At 47.1% G+C, this 22,138-nt stretch overlaps 1 protein-coding gene across 1 annotated transcript in view; it reads left to right on the top strand.

The window, feature by feature from the left end:
* VPS26C (VPS26 endosomal protein sorting factor C) overlaps positions 1–21,691 on the top strand; it is a 41,708-nt gene extending 20,017 nt beyond the window's left edge. Inside the window, exons 2-8 of the mRNA XM_033128445.1 lie at positions 1,683–1,826; positions 2,955–3,104; positions 9,302–9,382; positions 12,093–12,167; positions 15,673–15,823; positions 16,061–16,213; positions 19,744–21,691. Of these exons, the coding sequence (XP_032984336.1) occupies positions 1,683–1,826; positions 2,955–3,104; positions 9,302–9,382; positions 12,093–12,167; positions 15,673–15,823; positions 16,061–16,213; positions 19,744–19,826 (837 nt within the window). The 3' untranslated portion in view covers positions 19,827–21,691. The remainder of the gene's footprint in view (positions 1–1,682; positions 1,827–2,954; positions 3,105–9,301; positions 9,383–12,092; positions 12,168–15,672; positions 15,824–16,060; positions 16,214–19,743) is intronic.
* Positions 21,692–22,138: the final 447 nt, after the last annotated feature.

Here is a 22,138-nt window from a genome sequence, read left to right as displayed (position 1 = left end):
CTATGTAATTTTACTAACCATTGTCACCCCAGTAAATTTAATTTAAAAAATTAAATTTCTATTTCGTTTGGACTATACAAAAATTAATAGAATTAATTTTAATTAAAAGTTAAATTATTTCAGAGGCATTTTCATTTATATTCACTTAGGAGCTTTTTATGTTAACAAAATGAGTTCTTGAACTGCTTAAAATGGAGATGATAGTGTTTGTTTTAAGTTAGACTTCAGGGCTTTGGGATAGAGAGCGGGAAACAAAACAAAAATTTAAGGGACACGGAATATTTTATTCCCTGCTCCCAAAATTCCATATAACATGAGAACTTGGTAAGAGTTTTTTCGTTAGATGACTAGAGGAAATAAAAGGTAAACAGATTTAAACACCAATGAGAGAATTTTTTTTAATGCTTTGATCTGCAGGCCATTTAAAATTGTTGCTCTTTTTTTGTTTTTGGTTTTGTTGTCAAGGATTTTCTGCCATCATACTACCATTTGACAGCAGTCATGCTATACTTCTGAAGGTCATTTCAGAAACATGTTTTGTTTTTATTCTTCTTTCCCCCTCTGGTTGATGCTATTTAATCTCCTCTACTTCCTTTTCCTCTCACCCCCACACCCCACCCCACCCCACCCCCACAGCAGATTGAGACCATTAGGTTCTGTGGCGACAAAGAAACTGCCATCTGAGGAAGAATGTAGTTAATGTCCAATTCTCTTACACAGTAATTATCTTTAGATAAATGAATAGATGGTCCGATGTGAAATCTTTCTTACCATGTTTCCCCGAAAATAAAACCTAGCCAGACCATCAGCTCTAATGTGTCTTTTGGCACAAAAATTAATATAATACTCGGTCTTATTTTGCTATAATATAAGACCGGGTCTTATAATATAATAATATAATACCGGGTCTTATATAATATAATATATAATATAATACCGGGTATAATATAATATACTGGGTCTTACACTAATTTTTGCTCCGGAAGACGCATTAGAGCTGATTGTCCAGCTAGATCTTATTTTGGGGAAAACACAGTAAATGCTTTATGAACCAGGGGAATTGAGACTTGGATGTTTACATGGTGGGACCGAGGGAGGTCTGTAGTGAAAGTGCTGTGTTGCCCTCATGTGTTGTATTGATAACCTCTGCATGTCTCCAGTGAGGCTTTCTGGGCAGACAGGGCACCAGGCTAAAGTTGTGTTAAATTATGCCTGAACTTGGAAATGTGTAGTCATTTTAGTCAGCATACTTGAGAAAGAACCAAAAGAAAAGGGTTTAATTGCGTTGCATTCCTTCTGAAGAGATCATCACCATGGTCTTGTGTAGTGTGGCTGTGAGTCTGACTTTGCCCCCCCGGCCCTACTCTTTTGCCCTCTTGAAATCAGACGTTTGTTGGGACCTCCCAGCCAGGAATGGAGATGTGTCTGGAAGCCGAGATGGGATGAGATTCCTTGCCCACTCCCCATCTGTGTGTGTCCAGCCTGCCCTGTAATTATCAGTGGCCGTCTGGCCCCCCCAGGGACCATGTCTTCTCCACCCTGGCCTCCAGGTATCTGGTCTGTAGTAAGTGCTCAATGAATGTGCATCTTTGAACGAATAGATTGCGAAGGAGAGTTACTTTGCTAATAAACAGTGAATGAAGAGACCTGCTTATTTGATGGGTGGCTCTCTCCTCTCCTAGGAAATGCTCTCAGGAGTGGTGGTCATCTCTGGAAAGGATTCGACCCAGCACCAGGGCGTCACTTTGACAGTGGAGGGAACCGTGAACCTCCAGCTCAGTGCCAAGAGCGTGGGTGTGTTCGAAGCTTTCTATAACTCAGTTAAGGTAAGAATGCTCAGGCTGCATCTTTAGTTCATTATTGAAATGTTTGTGGTGGTGGTTACTTGCTGTCTAGCTTTGTTATTGTTGTCGTTATTTTGCAAGTATAGTGTTATTTTGCAAGGTATATCATGTTTTTTGTACTTACTAATCAAACTGACAAAGTAGATGTGTTGATTCTGAATAGCTCCTGTTATTGAAAGCCTGCGTGTTGTTATTCCTGTTAGATAGGATTAGGAGAACTGTAAGTGGACTCATTTCAGCCATTCCAGAGCCCAGAGCTCTTCTGAGAAGGTGTGCCTGTGGCTTCTGGCACTCACTTTCCCAAAACAGAATCGTTACTGTAACCGTGTACATGGCTGCTGTTGGCTTTGTCACTCAGGGAAGAGGCTAATAGAGCAGGGGCCGTGCTTGTTGTCATTTGGGGTAGAGTTCTGTGTTCCAGAAGGTAAGCTGTTTTTCTATATTTACAGTTTCCTTTTCCTGAAGGACATATTAACTCCTTTTTGAGGGGGAAAGAGTTACGAGGAAAGAAGTGCTGTTAACAGTATTCAGACTAATTGTTTTCCACAATTTTTTATTTTCCTTCATTTGTCCTTAGAGATTCTCTTCAAAAGTTGTGGGTTTTCTCAGAGTGAGTCTAAACCAAGGCTTAGAGCACCCTAACTAATGAAGGAGTCACACCTGCCTTTTGGGCAGGTGCCGAATGCTGGTACCGTCATCTTCCCTGGAGGAAAGGTCCTATGTGACTGGAGGCCGGTGTCTGGGCTGCGTGGCCCGGCGCCCAGAGGAGCACAGGCTGGGTGGGAGGAGCCCTGGTTTCCTGTGCCACATGTGCTGCTCCGTCCTGAAGACGGGAGCCTGCGGGATGGCTGTTAGGGCCGTTGACTGAGACAGCGGTTCACTTCCTCCTGTGCACCAAACACCTAGGTGTCCAGTACTGTAAACAAGCTGTCATTGTGCCACAGACTTGAGCCGACTCTGCTCATCTCCGGACGCGGCACTGTACTGGCCTGACACCAGGAGGGTGGCATCCAGGGCCGCGGTGTCTTCAGGAGACGAGTAGGAGACACAGTGATTGGAAGGTGTGTGTGAAAGTGCATGTGGGTGGACTGAGTGGATTTCTCTTTACAGCCTATCCAGATTATCAATAGCACCAGCGAAATGGTGAAGCCAGGAAAATTCCCCAGTGGCAAAACAGAAATTCCTTTTGAATTTCCTCTGCACGTGAAGGGTAACAAAGTTCTGTACGAGACATACCATGGCGTGTTTGTCAACATTCAGGTGAGTTTCCGAGCCCCACGCAGTGGTTCTTCCTAACTTTCTTCTGGGAAACAGCGTGGTCTTTCTTCCACTGAAAGTTAATAGATGGACCTAAGAATTTACTACTGCGTTTATTGCTGAGCTCTCCCATGAAAAGCCTATACTGATTTCTCATTTTGCCCTGAGGGACACATTTTACATCTGACCATTGTTTTTGGTCGGAATCCTGGAGAACCCACGCTGTAACTTCTTAAATATGCCTTTGTTTCTCCTGGGCTCTGTTCAGGCCACACTGATGCTGTGAAGTGTGCTCTTTTTGTTTGTCATAGATAGGCCCTCACTTCTCTCTGGTACCCACACTTACTTGCCTGTTTTGTACGTATAAGTATCCCTTTGTTTAATACCCAAAGGCTACTACTTTAACATAGGCTTGTATTCTTTATTGAACAAACCTTGTAAATGAGGGGGAAGTGAATTTATGACTTCCTGTCTACCTCTGTAGTCCAGGGTGTCTTTCACAGTTTGCAGTGTTGTCTCAGGCGCAGCTTGGAGTCCTCACTCCCAGTGAGAGAGAGAGAGAGAGAGACAGAGAGAGAAACAGAGAGAGAGAGAGAGAGAGAGAGAGAGAGAGAGAGAGAGAGAACCTTTCCTTTATTCCGCACAGAGAAAGGTACCTTTGTGATGACCAGTCTTGCAGTGGTTCCTCTGGCTAAATGAGACAAAACTATTTTGTTTTACGTATGTGCAAGAGGGTTGAAAGTTAGGAATTTTTTTGATTTACTAATTAAGTTTTAGCTGATGATTTGCTCTTGGTAGAGACCATTCCCCTGCTTAAAATATAGCAGTTTTAAAATAAAAATCCTCAAAACACTTGTGAGAGCTTAACCAAACTGTACGTGAGTTTTATGAATTGCCTAAAAGATCTGTCAAGAAGAAACACATGTAGTATGATGTTGTCTACTGCAATTTTTTTCTTCTGTGAAGGAAAAAAACGTTCCTCATCCTGTTTTATTGATGCACCTGTTTCAGGCGAAATGTAGACGAAAGGCTTTGGAAAACCCCTAGGAAGTAATAGTTATGACTGGATAAACATTTAGATCCTAAGAGGCTGCTTGCATGGCCATATAGACGGCTGGTGTGTAGACGTGAGTCCTCCAATCAGCTTTCTGGGTTGGGAGTTCTTTCACCATGAAACAAAGTAAATGAAAAATGGCTTTTTAGCAAGACTCAAAGTATCTTGAACATTTCATTTTAAAAACTATTTTTATTCTTTTTCCAGAATTGGCGTCAACTTGCTTTACGCACACAGTAGTAGTTCTTTAGTACTGTTTATTTAATAATGTAAGCATATGTTCATTAGAAACTGAATAGAATAACATCAGACTTTCAGTGGTCATACTTCTTGTCACTTTCTCCTATGTTTATCATTCTTGTTAAAAGATTAATTTGTGTAAAATAAAATTGGTAATTTCATCCTTTTCCAAATATTGCCAAGGAAGATACACAAATACACATACAAAACTGTGTACTTGTGTTCCAGCCTAATTATGTAAATTGGAAACTAGTTTAAATGCAAAAGGAGAGTTAACATGTGACAAATTCTTTAGTAAGGCAAGTACTACCCGCCTTTATTTTGCTCAGCAGCCCTTACCATTTGAGGGTTAACTTCTTACAACTTTGAATTCTGTTGTAACCTCCCCAAATTATCACAAATTGTTAAAAATGAAGAGATTTCTTTTTCTTCTTCATTCTTTTTTTTTTTTTTTTAAGATTTTATTGGGGAAGGGGAACAGGACTTTATTGGGGAACAGTGTGTACTTCCAGGACTTTTTTCCAAGTCAAATTGTTCTTTTAACCTTAGTTGTGGAGGGTGCCGTTCAGCTTCAAGTTGTTGTCCTTTCAATCTTAGTTGTGGAGGGCGCAGCTCAGCTTCAGGTCCAGTTGTTTTTGCTAGTTGCAGGGGTCGCAGCCCACCATCCCTTGGCGGGAGTCAAACCGGCAACCTTGTGGTTGAGAGGATGCGCTCCAACCAATTGAGCCATCCAGGAGCTCAGCAGCAACGCAGCTCAAGGTGCCTCAGCACTTAGTTGCAGGGGGTGCTGCCCACCATCCCTTGCGGGACTCGAGGAGTTGAACCGGCAACCTTGTGGTAGACAGCCCACTGGCCCATGTGGGAATCGAACCGGCAGCCTTCAGAGTTAGGAACACGGAGCTCCAACCGCATGAGCCACCGGGCCGGCCCAAGAGATTTCTTCTTAACCTCAGATTTTTAAGAGCTTATCACCCTTATACTTATCACCTAGAATCAACATTTATTAGAATTTTTCCATCTTTTTTTATCTGTATTTATTTTTTCTGAGTCATTTCAGAGTTAGTTGACACTTCATCTCAAAATAGTTCATTATATACATCTCCAAAAAAATAGGGGCATTCTCCTTCTTTCATAACTACAGTTAACATTTGTACACCTATCAGAGTGAACAAAAATTCTCAAATAGCATTTAATTACCAATTCATATTCAAATTTGTGATTGCTTCTTTGGGGAAATACACTTCTTGAGAGAAGTAGAATTATGGTTTTTTGAATCTTTTTCATTCATCAATTCATTCATTCATTCATTCAGTTTCTACACAGGTCTTTTTCCAGCCTCCATGTTTTACAGGAGAGGCCATGCCACCCAGCAAGTGTGACTACTGTGGTCACACATCGTGGCCTCAGGGTATGGTCACAGAGCGTCAGCATTCTTTATACCCATTGCTCACTAACTTACTCTGAAGAGTCACGAGTGCATTGCTTTGGATGGAAAAGGGTCATTGTTCTACCCGAATAACATTTTCTCAAATTATATAGGCACAAAGAAATTTTACACTTACAATTTGAATTGTGTTATAGTAACATAGTGTAAAAAGAGTAAAAATTGTAAGACAGAATAAAGGATTTAAAATGTAGCCAGTATCTAATGCCCCAGCTTGCAGGGCTGGGTTACTTGCTCCTTCCTGACCGTGGGAGGGTGGGGCTTTGAAGGTATATGCTCTCATTCTTCTCAGTCACATTGCGTTCCTTTCTCGTCTTTATTATTAGGTAGTGCATACAAGGATCTCTTGTGGCCATACTAGCAAGGTTTTATACTATAACACAAATATAGCAGAACCAACCTGACTGCCGAAACTGTATTCAGAATTACTTTATAGAGATGCTAGTCATCCTTCTTCACAGTTAAAAATACCCTTTCTAGGCATCCAGTTTAAATCTATGGACAAGTGTCTTCTTCCTTCATTCTCATTGACATGTTTACCGACAGTCGGAAAACACCAAATCTTGCACCTCCTTTTGGCGCCCTGCTCGCGTCTGATCATCCTGACGCCCTCTTACCTCCCGGAGCTCATACCGCCTGGGTCACTCCTTAGTAACTGGGAGAGATCGCGATAAAGTGAAAAGATCCAGGGCTTTGCATTAGACACACCTGAGCTTAAATTACAGTCCTGCGTAAGGATCCAGAGTGTGGGCTTTGGCAACAGGCAGGTGTAAATTCCGATCCCCGCTCTGTGGCACCAGCAGCCTTCTCTGACCTCTCTGAGGGGGTTAATGAGGTGTTGGTGTGAAGTGCTTAGTTAGCACCATGCCCGGCACAGCAATGTGCCAAGTATGTATCTGCTGCATGACCGAATAAATGAATTCATGGTGACTATCCTTATATGACCCTGACAGTCCTTATATTTGTATTGTTAGAATTGAGATAGTACATCTAAAAGAACGTAACACAGTTCCTAGAACATAACATCAGTGTTTTCTCCTCACTTATCACCACTTATATTAATTATTGCTTTCACACTTAAAAAACATTTAGTGACTAAAAGTTGATGCCTGTTATTCGTACCCTTTCATTTGCAAATTATAGAACTCCAACTCAAACTGACTTCGCAAAAATAAGGGATATTAGATCACAGAACTAGCATTTCCAGGCTGTGTGTAGGCCAGGCCAGGTGCCAGGCCTGCCTCCAGCTCAGCTTTCTGTGCAGGCCCCATTCTCAGGCAGGCACTTGCCTTGCCATGGAAAAACTGGCTGCCAACGAGTGGCTGCAGGCTCACAGTCTACTGGGCTGGCAACCCTGGCAGAAAGAATTCCTTCCCATAATCCCAGCAGCAGTCCTTGCCTACCGGTCACTTCTGCCCCCAGATGGGGTCGTGAGAGGTCAGCCCCCGCCAAACCCCTGAACCTGAAAATGAGGGGAAGTTCCAGCTGGGAAAAGAACTAGATCAAATACGTATTACCCGTTCTAGACAGCATGTGGGATACACAGGAGGAGATGATACACACATGTGCAGGCATGCGTGCATACATGTTATCCATGCATATATAGTAATATATACCTATATACAGACATGTGCACACATATGTATGTTATACAGTGTTATACAGACAGACATGCACATATATATATATATATATATATATATATATATATATATACACACATACAGACACACACACATATACGTATGTATAGGGTACCAGCCCTCACTGAGCTTGTCTGGTTGGGATACCAGACTGAAATCTCAATATAGAATATATACATAAAGAAAATCTCTTTTCCCTTTGTATCCCTAGCACTTAACACAGTGCCTGACATTTAGAAGATAATCAAGAACAGTTGTTCAATCGCATGAGAAATCTATAAGATGGTGTATTGCTGAATGATTTGTCTAAATAGAAGGAGATTCTATTTATTATATATATATAAACTATTATACAACTAAAAACAAGTAAATAAAATTCAAAAAAATAAAAAAGATCCTTGCAGACAAGGGATGAGTCTTTTTTTAAAAATGTTTTAATCTCCCAGTAGCACTTTAAATTAGTAACTTCTTCTTTAACGTGGAGAGGTCGTTCCCAGTCCTGTAGCTTTTTGAGTCAACTCTGCATACAATCCCAGTTCTACAAGTCATTTTTAACTTAATTCTAAAGTTTTTCCTGGATGATGAAGATAACATCTAACTTTATTAAACATAGTGTGTGTGATTTGTTTTTCAATGCTGATTAAGACAGTGACCATGCGGTAGCCCTTTGTCCCTAGTCTCAGCCCACGGATAGGGTTGGGCAGCAGTCCCAGGTCGCAGCGCCTTCAGCTCAGTGGCCCCTCACGGTGGGCCTGCCCCTCGGGAGAACAGGGCCCCGCTCGCAGCAGGCGCACCAACAGTGGCCAGTCCAGAAAAACAGCACAGGACAGCAGAGAAATTGGATATGGCTACGTTAAGATCAATTGTGACGCTCCACTCCTTTCCTGTCGCCTTTGTTTGCACGCAGGATACACCTGTGTGTTGGCAGCCAGGGGAGGGCTGAGAGGAAGAAGAGGGAAGTAAGATGAGCCATGAGCCGACCACTCTGGACGCTGATGGATTTGTGGGGCTTGGTTTTACTCTTCTCTTTACTTCTGTATAGTTTTGCATTTTCCAAAAGAAAAAATCAAAAAAGACTCCATTTATTCCTCCTTAAGGTTAAAAGGTAAAGCGCTAGTGTTAAGACGCTCCAGAGTCCTGGGGCTCTGACCGTGGTTCCTACATGACTTGTCTTCAGCAAAGCAGACGCCCGCAGAGCTCTCAGCGAGGGAGAGCGAGCAAGCAGAGAGCCACCCGCTTGCCCCAGGTCGGCCTGTGAAGTGCTGGACGCTGTGCCAGGGGCTTCCAGTCCTTGCTGCATGGTTTCCACCCTTACGACAAAATAGCTGCCATTTACCGAGAGCTGCTGTGTGCCAGGCCCTGAACTGAGTACTCGTCACACATGACCTCATTTTGTCCTCGCTGGAGGTGGGTGGTAGTGTCCCCATGGCACAGAGCAGGAAGCTGAAGCTCAGAGACGTTGTGTCATTTGTCTGGGCTCACACAGTAAGTGGATATGCACTTCTGCATCTCAGTGCAGGCCCCTTCTGCTCTGTCACTCTGGTCTTTGAGTGACAGGTAAGACTCTGCACCCACAGTCCATGGGTCCAGCTACGGGATGGCTGTGGGACTAGGCCGGGGAGTAACTTTACAGTGTGCTCTGTTTTTTATAGGAATGCCTTTATTTTGAGCATTAACTCCCTATGTTATGTATATTAATTTCATATATCACATTAATTGAACAAGTTTCCCTAAGATATTGACTTGTCTCTTTGAATGTAATTCCAAGGTGAAAGCAAATCACTAAAACGATGTTTTCTTCTCCAACTTTTCCGTCTAGTACACCCTGCGCTGTGACATGAAACGGTCTCTGTTGGCCAAGGACTTAACAAAGACCTGCGAATTCATCGTTCACTCTGCCGTAAGCTATCTCGGGGGCTCTGGAGCTAAATAATAGGACCCCTCTGTGAGATTTCACCCTACTCCCCAGCTCGTAAGTTAGCCTGTACTTTCTCATGGCTGCTCACAGACACGAAGCTCCCAGGTCGGAGACGAGGGACCTTATTTTGGCACATCCAGCAGCATGAACATCAGCCGGGGCGTCATTCCCCTGGGCCCAGGGTCCCCCGGGGCGATGCCATGTGCCCCAATGACACCGAACCTGAGGTGGTTTGTGCCTCAGCTGGGAGCAGCAGCCGGGACCCACCTCTGTTAGCAACAGCGAGCAAGCTTGCCTTTCATCCGGGAGGGGTGCCTCAGGGCTGCCACGGCAAGCAGCTCAGAGACGGCCGCCTGGGGCAGGAATGCTCAGGCCTTACATTCTTGGCAGACAGCGCACGCACTCGGGGCCTCTCCTAACAGCCACTGCTAATATTTTGCAGTGACACAGTGTTCTTAAAAAGTTCCTTTCACGGGTCAACTTAGGGAATTGGATTTCCCCTCACCCCCCAACCGGGCGACTCCACATGAATTTTCAGCGGGTGGGTGGCGGGGGTCCTCTGCACCCCAACTGGTGCTATTCCTTGGTCATCATGCAGAAGCTAGCAGTGACTGGCAGCGCCTGCCCTCAGTGTGACACATGGTGGCAGACGCTCCTGCCCACAACCCTGGATTCTCCTGCGTGTGTCAGGCCTCGCCAGGTCCCGTCTCCCAGCAGCTCCCAGCGGCTGCCATCCCAGGGCCTTCCCTGCCCTGTGCTCACGCTGGTTCCAGGCTGGTCCGGCCCCCCCTTTCCTGGGTCTGTAGTTGTCTGATTCCCTCCTTGAGCTGAGTCCTAGACTCAGTCTGGGGCACATCCGGCTTCAGTTTGATTCCCAGCAGCTCACGGACAGGAGTCAGCCAGTGGGAGCTCCTGGAGGCACAAACAGTGGCGCCCGGACGTGGTGGCTGGCTGCGGTACCAGGGCACACACAGCACCCACTTGGGCTGCAGCCAGGCACCCACCCGGGCTGACCCGGAACTGTGGCCCTGAGGGCCTCCTGCAAGTCTTCACCACGAGCCTCAATAAACGGGGGCTTTTCCACAGCCACCTCGTGTTGCAGGTTAATTTTTGTGGAAATTTGCAATTGCATTTCTTTAACACTATTATGAAATGTCCACGGGTACCTTAGTGGTGATTAAGTAAAAATGTAAGACAAATCTCTCATGCGTAAGACGGGCAAAATCACTGCTATCCTTTATGGGCATCATTTTTGTGACTTTTTAGGAGCTCCAACATTTGTTGTTTCCCTCTTTATATATTTTTAATAATCACAGTTTTTAAGTGCCCTTTTTATTGATAAAACACGTTACATAAATTTGTGTAAAATGTTAAAATACTTCTTTATGGAAATTACATTATTTAGATGGATATTTTCCCTTTTTTTCATCAAGTGTCTTCAAATTGAAGCAAAAGAAAATTTTTTAAAATATAGATTATTTCCTAAAAAAGAAGGCAAAGATGGTAAATGGCCTTTCTGAAAGGCTGCCCCAGCTCTCCCGAGGGATGAGGCCACATAACCACTGCTAATATTTTGCAGTAACACAGTGTTCTTGAAAAATTCCTTTCAGGTATTTTCACATACCTTCTTATGTCCTGAATAAAAAGAGCCTCCAACTTTTGGAAGAATGAGCCCAAATAAGCACCCTGCCCAGAGCGAGGTCAGCTCGTGACTGCAGAGCCCTCCCCCAGGGCCCTGAGGGCTGGCGGCCCTGGCACAGAGGTCGGGCCTCTGCCTGCCCGCGGCCGTGGATCAACAGGCCACCTTCGAGAATTGTATTCTCTGTAGCTATTTCATGAGAAGGCCAAAGCACACTGTGTTGACAAGTTAAATATTCCTTTCTGTTCTGTGAGGAAGAATACATTCGCTAAAGAATATGGTCATGAACCTATTAATAAAAAGAGGACTATTCCCTAGAAGAAGATTGAATGAGCTTTTGGTAAATGAGTAGACATGGCCAATTGGCCAGAGCCTTTCTGCACATGCTCTCCTGCCGCTCGGGGAGTCACTGGCGTTGGGGTCCTGGCTGCATTGATGGGTCCTTCAGCTCTGTAACGTGGAGGTGATCTCTGTTCATTAATCACGGTAACACTTACAGTTATTTTACAGGAGCGATTCTTCTAGGTAGACAGGTGTATGACTGAGTGGGTGACAGCATGGGTGCTGGAGGCAGACTGCCCGGGTCTGCATCTCGGCCCTGCCACTTGATTGAGCAAACCATTGAAGCTCTCCCTTCTTCGCTGTCCTCACCCGTGAAGTGGGACCAGTGACAGTAATGGCACCCCACGAGGTCGTCGTGTCTGTTGAGTGGCACAGTGCAGATACCCCGGTGTTAGCTGTTAGAGAGAAGTTGAAAATATCTCCCAGTAATCCTACTCTGTTTCTTAAGTCTAATTTTCAAATTCTGGCCCTGAAAGGGATCTTAGAGATTAAGAAGTTTATCCCCTCACTTTACAGATGAGGAAACTGAGTCATGGGAGAACACAAGAGTGTTTTCCGGCAGAACTGTGTTTAGAACCCAAGTGTCCTGCCTTTTAGTACCACATTCTTTCTGGTTCATTATGCTGCCCTTTGTTTCTCTGAAAAGGGAAGAAGTTTGACCTCTGAACCCTCACCTCAAGTGACTGACTTTGGTTTTACCTCCTGTTTTAGCCTCAGAAGGGGAAACTGACTCCGAGTCCCGTGGACTTCACTATTACACCTGAAACCTTGCAGAATGTCAAAGAGGTAACGTGTACCCTACACCGAATGCCAGGGATATTTTCTTAGTAACTGGATCCCATGATGGACTGTTGCCTGATTGTTCTGTGTTTGGGTATCAAAAGGAAATTCCACATTATTGTCGTACCCAAAATAATCTGTGTTTTCCACTTTGATTTCTTTTTAAACTCAGTAACTACTTAGATTTTTTTATCTTCTCCCGGTTTTATAGCACTGTGGTCAGAGACCCTCTTCCCTGCCCCAGTCCCCACTGTAGTGGTGGCCGCACCCCCTTTATTTCTCTTTGCTAGCCACCGCCTGTGCTTGGCCACCTGGATGTGGCTTTTCTTCCTTGCTTGCATTCTGTGTCTGGACCTCACTGGTCAGAGTCGGTTAAAATAAAGTTTGGGAGGACTGGGGCACACGAGTGATCTTGTGGGAGGACTGGGGCACACCAGTGACCTTGTGGGAGGACTGGGGCACACGAGTGACCTTGTGGGAGGACTGGGGCACACGAGTGACCTTGTGGGAAGACTGGGGCACATGAGTGACCTTGTGGGAGGACTGGGGCACACGAGTGACCTTGTGGGAGGACTGGGGCACACGAGTGACCGTGGCCTCATCCCTCAGGAGCCACAGCTGGGGCAGGGCTGTATGGGAGGCAGCCTTTCCGAAAGTCCATTTACCATCTGCCTTTTGCAGTTTCTGGACAGCCCATAACCCCAATGGGCCAGTAAGATTTTTCTCCCACGGGAATTTGAACCTTGATTGGAAGCAAGTAGGGAACACAGGTGGGTAGAGATGGGCCCGGACTTGTGCTGCTGAGACCTCCCCCTGCCCTGCTTCTCCCCCAGCCTCCATTGTTCAGCCAGAACATTACCTACTAGTGTCCCACTTAGCCCCATTGTATCTTACGTTTTAGAACAAGTTTATATTTCTTGTTGAAATTGTCTGAAATTGAAGTTCAGCTTGTCATCAGTTTTATTTTACTCAGTGTTAAGCGTTTAGTGGCTTAGAAACCATTTCTTAATAGTTGCCTAAGATACCACAGTCACATTATTTATTTTTGCCTTAACTGTTAAGTTTTACCACGGTCACTGCTCACTATTCTCACTTGTGTTTTCTTCTTTCTTCAATTTATTTTTTGTTTAGCTGGAATATATCCTAGAGTCATTCTTTCAGAAAGGGTGAGGAGTAAACTTAAATCCTTATGTATCTGAAAAATATCTTACTTTGCTCTCACTCATGAATCCTAGTCTAGGTAGAAAATTCTAGCTCTAATATAATTTGCCCTTAGAACTTTGAAAACTAGCTTCCTGGTTTGCTAGTGCCTAGGATACTGATGACAATCTGATTCTCACATTTGTGTGAGCTGATCTGTTTCTTCTCCCCCTCTCTTACCCCGCCACCCCCCAAAAACTATCCAACATTTCCCCATCCACAATGCTCTAAAATTTCAAAGCACTTGCCCAGGTTTGACTCTTCTTTTAGTCACTGCCTGGAATTTGGTGGCCTCTTTCATTCTGAAGACTGAACCTTCCTTCGGCCCTGTGAACTTCTCTGTCATTTCTTAGATGCACCATACGAGAAACCCTTGGCTCAGACTTCCAGCTCACTGATTTGCTCTTCAGTTAGTATTTAGCTCTTCTATCGAAATGTTTATTCAACAACAATGTGATTCATTTCTAAGCTCGGTTCCTTTTTCAGGATAGCCCCGTGTTCTATTACAGATGCAGTGTCCTTCGTCTCTGTCTCCTATATTGATGCTGTTTCTTGGGGGGTTGGTTTATAGAGTGTGTGCCTCTTTTTCTTGCTTTTTTCTCAAATGTTTGTTGATTCTTGGTCGTCAGTTTATATTTATAAATGAGGATCTAAAATGTATGGTCTTGTTCACTAGACTCTCTATCCTTAGTCCAAATGCCAGTCGGTTCTTCTGATTGTAAACACACACTCTGACCAGAGGACCTTTGCTTCTGGTGTTGTCCTGGGGAGGTGGCATCTGACCCTCTGGGCTTTCCTTTAGGGTGTGCAGGTAACTTGTCCTCTGGGTTTGGGGCTCCTGTGCTGGGGCCATAAATGACTTGGGACACTCGCCCTGCCTCAGCCTTTGGGAGTCTCCTTGGTGGGAAGTCCCCATTGAGGGAAGCTACAGTGCCAGCCTGGGGCAAGCGCTAACTCCAGAGGCCACACAGCCAGTTTCACCACCCTCTGACACATTACCTGCGAGTGCCCTCCAACTGTCCCTTCCCTGGGCCCCCATGTCTGATCTCATAGGTGCTGTGCCCAGGGCCTGCTGGGAACGCTGGCTCCCAGAGCTCCCTGCCAGCTGGGGGATGCAGTCCCCTTAACCCTTGTGAGCGTCACTCTCCATCCACTTGAGTCGCACAGAACTGCTTCACTGCAGTGGCCTCTGGGTGGCATTCCCCGAAGCTCTGCTAGGATAGCGTGGTTTGTATTTGTATGTGTTAACATCACGTCAGTGGGAGGAGAGGTGATATGTAGCGAGTATCTTTAGCTGGACATTGAGAGTTTGCTTTTTTCTTCAGTTGCCTAAAAGAGTTTTAATGTGGACTGCTACTGCTTCTTATTTTTCTAAACAAAGAGCTTCTTCTACTTCTAGTTATTTTTAGAACTCTGTTTTGAATCAAGAGTTTTTTAGAGCTCTCTGCCCTCGGGGCCACTAGATACAGAGCCCCCTAGCTGTCCGGTAGGCTGGCCACCAGTCACGTGTGACCTCTGACACTTGAGATGAGGCTGATCTGAACTGAGATGAGCTGTAGTGTAAGGTTTGGACGTCAAGACTCAGTATGAAAAAGAGAATGTAAATACACATATTTCTTTTAATATTTATTATATGTGGAATTGACAGTATTTTGGACATATTGGTTAATTTTACTTGTTTCCTTTTACTTTTAAAAATGTGGCTACTAGAACAATGTAAATTACGCCCGTGGTTCACATTTGTGGCTTGCATTGTCTCTTGGTTGGACAGTGGTGTTCTAAACTCTGAAGTATCTTCAGTAACTGGGACACAAATGTCCGTGGGCTTATAGCAGGCATTAAAGAACACTGATCTCTTTAAGTTTCCTTGAAGTAAATGTCTTGACTTTCCAAAATTTTATTATTTGGAACATTTTAAATTTGGTTATCTTCTTAAAATCTCCCTTTTTTCGGTGACTGGTTATCCTTCAGTACTTCCTCAGACATTTTTATGTCATTTCCTTGGTAAGAAAGCGCTTTCCAGTGTGATCTGGGCAGTTAGGATGATTCTGAGACATCCCCCGATTCTGTCCGGACAGCATTGGGGACGGTATATCTCTAGAGAGTGCTTGGAATTTCAGTCTGCTAATTAAGTTGATAGAAGACTTAAGTACTATTGCACCTTCTCCTCGATGTTGTAAAACAGGGTGCCAGGAGCGTTTATAAAACTTATCCAACTTTGTTTTCAGTTTTTATTTGTACCAAAGTGACTACCGAACAGATTCCTCTGGCACCTTGCAGTCCTGATGTTTTTGTTTTTGTTTTCTTTCAGAGAGTCTTGCTCCCCAAATTTCTCATTAGAGGACATCTCAACTCGACCAACTGTGTTATCACACAGCCACTAACGGGAGAGCTGGTGGTGGAGAGCTCGGAGGCCGCCATCAAAAGCATAGAGCTGCAGCTGGTCCGCGTGGAGACCTGTGGTAGGGGCCCTGTGCGGGCTGGGGCGGCAGCAGCATGAGAGCACGCCGGTGGGTTCCCCTAAACGTGTGCCTGAGGACAGTGACAAATGGAGGGCAGGGAACTCTCAAGGATCCTGCAGAACAAACGGGAGAAGTGGGTGTGTGCGTCGCAGCTGACGGTCATATCACGAAGCGTCTGCTGACCAGCTTGTTTGGACATTCGCTGTTTTGTGACCACTCGCTCTCTTTCTTTTCCAGGGTGTGCAGAAGGGTATGCCCGCGATGCCACAGAGATTCAGAATATTCAGATCGCCGATGGGGATGTTTGTCGGAGCCTCTCGGTGCCCATATACATGGTCTTCCCCCGGCTGTTCACCTGCCCTACGCTGGAGACCACCAACTTCAAAGTGGGTAAGTGCGCTGGCTCTCAGCCTGCAGGGCCCAGTGGGGCTCCCCTGGGGAGGGCGTGGCTCTGCTGGAGAGGGCGTGGCCCACAGAAAGGAACAGACACACCTGTCTGCTGGGGCCAGGTACAGCTCAGTGCACTCTTCCTTCAGCAGTCACTCAGGGAAAGCTCCTGAGAAGTCGGGGCAGAGGCTGTATAATGTGCAGTCTCAGCTCTCAAGGAACTTTCATTGTCACCCAGGGAGGTGGCAGTTACCATGTCAGTGTGACCTAGGGTAGGCGACCATAAGCTCTGTGAAGGAAACTGACAAAGCAAGGGACGAGCCAGCGCTGTGCATGGGAGGCCAGGTCGGTGCCCCTGACAGGCTGGCATTTGACAGAGACCCAAAATATGTGACAACCCCGTGTGAACGTTAACCATTGCGCAGCCTGGGTATTTCGGGGACAACCTTGGCGACACGCCCGAGGCTCCTTGGTAAATAGGTGTGGCAGTGGTTTGGGTAACTGCTTCTGCTGTCAGGCCTGCTTCCCTGAGAAATGGGAACTCAGTCTCTAGGGCAGTCTGTTTTATTAATGTCATATTCCCTCTAACTCCTTCAAGGTGTGTTATTTTTAGTCCAGTGAGAATCTTTGTTGTTTTCATTAGACCGTGGTTTTACTTTAAACCATTCCAAACAATGTAATTTTAAAGTTAAGTCAGTACAGTTTCATCACCAAAGTGGAGCGTGTGCTGTTATTTAAAGAGAGGAAGGGTTTTTACATCTGCCACTGACTCCTGGGTGCTGCCTGGGCCTTTGGGGCCTCCGTGCGGGTGTGAGCCCTGGAGCCCAGCCGCCTGTGGGTTAGCGGCACAGCCGAGCATCTGTGGAGCCTGTCGAGTGCTTCAGCTGAACCTACACTGACAGCACTGGGGGCAGGACACCGTGTCAGTGGCAGAGAGGACAGCAGACCTAATGTTTGCCCGGCACGTAAAGGATAGCGAAGTGTGCTGCCAGACGACGGCGGGTCAAACTTGACCCAAGCCAAGGTCCACGATTTTTCTGCAGAAACGTGTGTGATTATTATGGGGTAGGTAGTATATGCCCACAGTACAGACTCCAAAGACACTAGGGGCCTGGAGTGCACAGGGGCTGCCCTCAGCTGCGGGTTCCACCCGCCCACGGTTCCATAGGAGATGCTCCCGTGGCCACCAGCGCGTGGTCCCCGGCACACTGCACACGGTGGTCTGAGGTGCTACCGTGTTTCCCCAAAAATAAGACCTAGCCAGACCATCAGCTCTAATGTGTCTTTTGGCGCAAAAATTAATATAATACTCGGTCTTATTTTACTATAATATAAGACTGGATCTAATATAATATAGTATAGTATAGTATAATGTAATTCCGGGTCTTATATTAATGTTTGCTCTAAAAGACTCATTAGAGCTGATTGTCTGGGTAGGTCTTATTTTCAGGGAAACAGTATTTGTTGACTTCAGAATGCTCTGATTCTACATTAAGGAAGAGGAACTTCTCTCAATTTCATTTTCCTACATAAACTTCAACAAGGTCCCCAAAATTATTTCTTCTGCCGTGCTATTCATTAAGCACATAAATGTTTTGCGTGTTATTTCTGCCCGGTTTACAAAGTGTCCATGTAACATTTAATGCGGTGCCTCCGATTCTTTCAAGTAAATAATGCCCTCAGCCCACCAGCCAAGGTTTCAGTAATGTTCTTGTCCTCACGCCTGATGTTGGGCTTGCAAAATGACAGCCGCTGTTAGTTAGGGCGTCCCCACAGCGAAGAAGAGGCGTGTGAGCACTGTCTGTGCCTGCAGCCTCTCGGAGGCCCTGGCGTTGCTCTCCGCATGGCCGGCCGAGATCAGGCGCCAAGTCTCAGGGGAGCTGGGAGGGAGCCCCGCATCCCTTGTTAGGAGCTGCATGTGGGCATGCCCCTTCTGTGGGGACAGAGTCCCAGAGAGCAGTTTCCAGGCTCTCGGCCTCACGTGGAAAGGTGCTGGCTCGGGTAGTAGATGGCCATCCACTGTGGCTGGGTGGCCATCTGCTGTTACCGGTTAGCCATTGGCCACTAGTATGATTGCCATGGCAACGCTAGGGGGTTGGTTGGTTGGCAGAGAAGTGGGCTGCGGATTGTGGCTAGCAGGAACAGTTAGCAAGCGGATTGCAGTTAGTAAGGGGTTGGTTGGTTGGCAGAGAAGCAGACGACGGATTGCGCATCGTGTGGCTCCTGCTTCCTGTGTCTCCAACCCAGCCGCCAGCGAGAACATAGTGGTGTGACTCCCCTATCTGTGGCTCCGTGGGTGTTCCGTTTTGGCCTCACCATGTCCTGCGTTCTTGTGCGGGGAGCGGGACCAGAGACCCCGCATGCCACCTTCCCTTTGTGAGTGCTGACCACAAGTGACTTCACATACACGGTCGGGCCTGAGACCGTCTTCCCACGGGAACCCACCCAGAGTTTAGGGGCCTGGGCGGGACGGCAGCTGCTCTTCTGCGTGCCCTCTGCCATGACGAAAGCCAGTGCCGGCTCCCTGACACGGGCCTAGCATGTGCACAGGCATCCTCACTGTCCCGTCCACTCCAGTCACACTGTGCCGCTCTGGGAGGACAGCAGGTGGCCGGAGGGATGGTGCAAGTGGGTGGGGAGAGGAAGGGGACATTCTCGTGCTGTGACTATTCCCAAGTCAGGGAAGAAGTGAGATGCCACTGCTGGTGTGTGGCTCGTTGTGGATGATGCTTGTGGAAGGTGAGCAGCCACACACGGGACACTGCCCTCGGGAATCCAGGCTCCGCTGGGGCCCTGGACAGGTGACCCCAAACCCCTGCCATAGCTGAGGTTCTGCGGGGCGGCCGGGGCCATCTCCCCTCAGCCCACCTCACTTCTCTGCCCCACGCAGGCCCTTCCTGCCTCCCCCTTCACACGAGCTGGGGAGGGAGGGCTTTTCTCAAGGAGCCCCCTCCTCACGCACCCCTTCTGCTGTCAGCAAGGCTCACCTGTAGCAGCTAAAGAGCTGATGAGAAAGACTCCTGTTTGCTGAAAGGGCAAAGACGAATGTTTGAACAGGTGTTTCAGATAAATTAACAATATCCAAAGGAACAACAGTTACACGGAAAGCTTTTCTGAACATTGTTCCTCACGTGGGGAGGGGATCCATGTCCCCAAACAGCTGCAGGCCAGTTTGGAGTCTGCTATTCTGTTAAGGTAAAAATAAAGCACAAGAGTGTAAGTGAACTGAAAGGATTTTAGAAGATTCTCTCTAGTAAAGACAAAAGACAAGGAAAGTGGTTGGGAAGCTGATGCCTGACTGTGCCGAGGTGAGCAGACAAAAGTAAGTGCACCACAGGCCTCAGGCGGCAGTGGAGCCATCTTCACGGTGCTCCTGGAAGCTTAGGGTGACGGACGTACCACATGAGTGCAGAAACTCCCGTGGTCCCCGGGCTCTCTCACGGCTCAGAGCTTGCTGGGCCCGCAGTGGGGTTGGCATTTGGTTCCCACTGCTCAGGACAGGTGAGCATAAAGCCTGTCCTTTCTCTTCTCAGAATTTGAGGTTAATATCGTTGTGCTCCTCCATGGCGACCACCTCATCACGGAGAACTTCCCGCTGAAGCTCTGCAGGATGTAGCCGGCAGGAGGGAGCATAGACCCACGGGCGCCGGGTGGAGACGCAGCCGGGACTACCTCCACGGAGCAGGAGCAGAAGCACAGACGGTTTTCTTAATGCCTGTGTCAGAGAATGGATCACTGCTTCCTCATTTCCTTGAGGCTTCTGCTCCCAGTGGGCACCTCTAGTCAGACCTTTCCTTTGAAATTCATCAGGATTTTTAATGTTATTGGCAAGATCACTTCCCAAAAGACAGAATCCCCTATGATTCCTGACTTGCCTGCTGCTTTGTAGGGGCAGCAGACAGTTGTAATGGCAGTTTGAGCTTTGCTGGAAAGTGGGGTCCTGGGGACACAGGAAGCCCTCCTTGCTTGGCTAATGGATGTGGCCGGGCCCCCCGCCAGGAGAGTGACTGCCGGACGGCGACAGGCGTGGGCCACAGGCGTGCTCCTTGGTTATGCAGACGTTTGCAGACACCCTCCAAGGAGGAGTGCAAAGCAGTCTCCACTGGAAACATGTAGCATTTTTTTCCAGTCTGTTCTGTAGTTCTTTACCAACATTTTGCACGATAACTTTACAACTTGTAGGGAACTGGAAAAGTGTTCCTTGCTCCCATAGGAGGGGACTTAGTGACAACGGCTGGTGCGGGAGTGTTTCTGAAGTCTCACGCTGTGGTGTAAAGTCGCCTGCTGCCGTGTTCCCAGAATACATGAAAATGCATGCCTGGGTGGGTTCAGAGTGGCAAGAGGCCTGTGCCTGGGCAGTAGGTGAAGACCTGGTGGTGCCGGGACAGTGCCCTGGGCTGAGTGAAGCTCGCCTCCCTCCGACCCACCTGAGGGCCCTGTGTTCAAGCCAGAGGTTCTGGGCCTGAAGCCGTTTTGTCTTTGGTCCCCCTTTGTGGTTCGTGGTGAGCCTGTTACAACCCATTTCTTCTCCCAATCCTCCCAATTGTCTCTGTCGGTCCACAATTAAAAGGCCTCAGAAATAAGTCCTGTGTTTGCACGCCACCTGGTTTTCCCTGCCTGGGCAGGCTCCAGCAAGGCGGGCTCAGGCTGACAGCCCCGGCTGTGCCACCATCGTCCCAGGTCAGCATCTGGTGACGTGTGAGGCTGAGGGCAAGTGACCCTGTCTGTTCACCAGGGAAAGTGGCACAACTTCTGAGTCATTTAAAGCGTGGTTCCCACAGAATCCATTTCTGGTTTATGAACCTCCTTTTATGCTCACATGAAATAAATAATGGCGTGTCTTTGATGATGTGCTTAAAGCAGCAGCCACAGAGGTCATACTTTCTGGGAAGTTTCAAAGGTAGAAATCACTTTTAATATAAAAGCTCAGTGAGAATTTTGAGAAATGGTTTGGGATGTGTACTGCTCCGTAATTTCTTTAGTAAACCCATTTTATAGATATAAATATGATGTGAGTACTCGCCATAGGGAGTGATTATTACCTGAAGAGCTACCAACAGCCCAGCGGCCGTTATCATTTCCTTCAACCCCAAGGGGCTCAGGCAAGAGCCTCAGGCTGGCTGTTCCCTTCCGCTTCTTGGCCAGACACCTCCAGTGTTGGTTGTTAAGGGAAACTCAGATGTGTGGGTGTCCTGGACAGCAGTTGTCCCGCTGCTGCCGCGGCTGGCTGGAGCTGGGGGTGTCCGCTGTCGGAGGCTCAGCATTGTCAGATTCTCCCATTAGAGCAAATGGAGGTGGAGGAAAGAGTCTGAACCATGAATCTAAAACATGTTATTTTGGAAATGCCCATTTAGGCAGGAACACATTTTGCCTATCACAGGTGCAGCAGAAATGGGGCTCAGCTCTAGTTCTCAGCTGTGGTGTGAGTTCCAGAGTAAAGGTGAAGAAGGAAGTCAAAAATAAATGTTGAAAAAAGTGAAAGTACCAGGGTTGAATTTGTCCAGAGTCCCTGCCCCACGCCCGCCTATTCTGGTAGCTGGTGGGGGGTGGGGAGGTGGCACCCTGACAGCGTTTCTGCCTTCCCCATTGGAGTCTGAGTCTGACGCACCTTTTAAAAACATTGAGGCCGAGATTGCCCCCACACGTCAGCTGTGTTTGGGGCTGGAGCAGGTCACCCGAGCTCTCCCATAATCCCTCTCACTCCCCCTTCTTGTTCAGAAACAGGCTTGTATTGCCATGGACCCATGCCTGCCTGGCTAGGGACTTCTTTCAGACTCCTTTGCAGCTAGGTGTGGTCATATGACCAGGAGGACGTGGGCCCCTGGGGGCCAGGCCAGGAACAGCACTGCATCGCATCCTCGACCAGTGTGTGACCAGCACGTCTCACCTCCTGCCCTGTGTTGTTCTCAGAAGAAATGGGCTCGCCTT

This window comes from Rhinolophus ferrumequinum, chromosome 2, assembly GCF_004115265.2.
Source record: "Rhinolophus ferrumequinum isolate MPI-CBG mRhiFer1 chromosome 2, mRhiFer1_v1.p, whole genome shotgun sequence".
Classification (NCBI taxonomy): Eukaryota; Metazoa; Chordata; class Mammalia; order Chiroptera; family Rhinolophidae; genus Rhinolophus; species Rhinolophus ferrumequinum.
Note: the sequence above shows the minus strand (reverse complement) of the source record. Positions and strands in the feature narration are given on the sequence as shown.